The sequence below is a fragment of the Pteropus vampyrus genome, unplaced genomic scaffold (assembly GCF_000151845.1).
Source record: "Pteropus vampyrus isolate Shadow unplaced genomic scaffold, Pvam_2.0 Scaffold151, whole genome shotgun sequence".
Lineage (NCBI taxonomy): Eukaryota > Metazoa > Chordata > Mammalia > Chiroptera > Pteropodidae > Pteropus > Pteropus vampyrus.
The window spans coordinates 3,862,916-3,865,012 of NW_011888932.1; the positions used below are offsets into that span (position 1 = coordinate 3,862,916).

At 35.1% G+C, this 2,097-nt stretch overlaps 1 protein-coding gene across 1 annotated transcript in view; it reads left to right on the plus strand.

Moving 5' to 3' along the window:
* The window catches only part of LEPR (leptin receptor), a 94,971-nt gene that overhangs the window by 72,813 nt on the left and 20,061 nt on the right, over nucleotides 1-2,097 (plus strand). The window contains exons 15-16 of the mRNA XM_011369583.2: nucleotides 1,594-1,604; nucleotides 1,727-1,758. Of these exons, the coding sequence (XP_011367885.1) occupies nucleotides 1,594-1,604; nucleotides 1,727-1,758 (43 nt within the window). The remainder of the gene's footprint in view (nucleotides 1-1,593; nucleotides 1,605-1,726; nucleotides 1,759-2,097) is intronic.

Below are 2,097 nucleotides of genomic sequence, written 5' to 3' on the forward strand. Positions count from 1 at the left end.
ATCGCAGAGAGCTAAGATCCATAGTGGAGAAAGCACCAGCACAATGGGAGACTTTAATTCTATTCTCAGGTTAACATGTTATAGTTCTGTCAGTTCTGTTTTGGCAAAGTCACTGAGACTCTTTGTACCTCAGTTTCCTCATCTGTAAAAATGTTGGATTGTTCTAGATGATATCTAGTGTTCCTTCAAGTCCAAAAATTCTATTTATATTTAATCCTAAACAAAGCAAATGTAGCCTTCCCTACAGACCTCAAGGGCATTTAAAACAAGAGATATTCTTTTTGTATGATGGCATATAAACAGTGGTTATTTCCATAAACAATGGATATTCAGCCTAGCAATTTTCAAAGCATTCTCTCTTCCAAATGAATTGACTTCTATCCCAAGTGAATGGATTGTTTTGTTTGTTTGTTTTGTTAGAATTGTGGAGAGACACAAACATTCGGTCCATAGCAAACATCATTTTTTCATTAGGGAATTATAAATTTAAACAACAATGAGATGCTACCACATACTTCTTAAAATGGCGAAAATCCACAAAAATGAAAAAAATTGCTGACAAGGATGCAAAGCAACAGGAACTTTTATTTTTTGCTGGTGGAACTGCAAAATGGTACAGCTACTTTGGAAGATAGTTTGGTAGCTTCTTACAAAGTTAAGAACAGTCTTATCATATGATTCAGTATTATAGTATTAGATATTTATCAAACTGATTTGAAAACTTGTGTCCGCATGAAGATTTGCACATACATGCTCATAGCAGCTTTATTCATAATCCCCCTAAAGGGGAAGCAACCAAGATGTTCTTCTATAGCTGAGTGGATAGACAAACTGTGGTACTTCCATACAATGGAATGTCATTCAGTGATAAAAAAGAAATTGCTCTAAAACCACAGAAAGACAGGTTGGATCCTACATGCATGTAGCTTAGTGCTAGAAGCCCATGCGAAAGGGCTACATAATGATTCCATTTATATGACATTCTAGAAAAGGCATAACTGTAGAGATGATAGATCAGTGTTTTTTAGGAGTTCGGCTGAGGGGAAAAAGTTTGAACAGGTGAAGCACAGGGGATTTTTTTTTATGTTGGTAAAACTGTTCTGTATAATATTATCATGGTGAGTATATAGCATTATGCATTTGCCAAAACTCACAGAACTTTATAACACAAAGAAGAAACCCTACTGGATGCAAATTAGAAATAAATCATTTAGGAGGTTGGAAGATTCTGGAACGGAATCTAGACTGTGACAAAAGAATGTCTAACTATATTACAAGAATACAAAAAACCTCACTGAAGGAGGTGAGAGAAAAAGGTGTAGGCCTAAGTAACTTTGTAAATGAGTGGATTCTTAAAACTAAAGCCAAAGGAAACAGTATATGTGTACCAGGTTCTAGCTGATAAACTTATTTAGTATGGAATGGGGGTCAACAGTTTTTATACCACTATACGCATAAACTGGGATTGACTAATTAAGGAGGTGGATGTGGGTGGTGGGACCTAGGTTTCTCTCTGTTGAACTAGTTATAGAAAATAAGGGGGAAAAGACCAGAATGAGCCATGTGGTAATGGATTAGCATTGGAGACACCAGTAGAAACTCCTGTTTAGCTTAATATGGATTCATTTAGAAATATTTATAGATATGTATAATACAGGGCTTAGCATACACACATAGACTTCCTTGCTTTGTAAACCAAGAAAGCCTTGGTATAACAGCACTCCAGCAGTAAGGAGCATGCCCAGATTTGTTCCTAATACCATCCTCCAATAAAAAGAACTAAGGTTCCTTGAAAAATGGCTAGTTATAGGGCTGGGGCAGAAAATATACAAGATGAGCCTAGAGTACCTTTGTAGTACCAAAAAGTAAGCAAGTTTGTCATTATTTTTAATTGATGGCTACAAAAGTGAATATCTGTTTAGAAACTGACATAGATTTTTAAAAACAAAATGTAAAATATGTTTTACTTTTCAGACCCTTTTTTCTTGCAGTGGCTGTAAAAATCTCATTCCCCATTTATCGAGATTATTCGAAAACCTCTAGATATACATGTCTATGTGTTCATTTATGTTTATTTTTTCTCTGATATTTCTGACA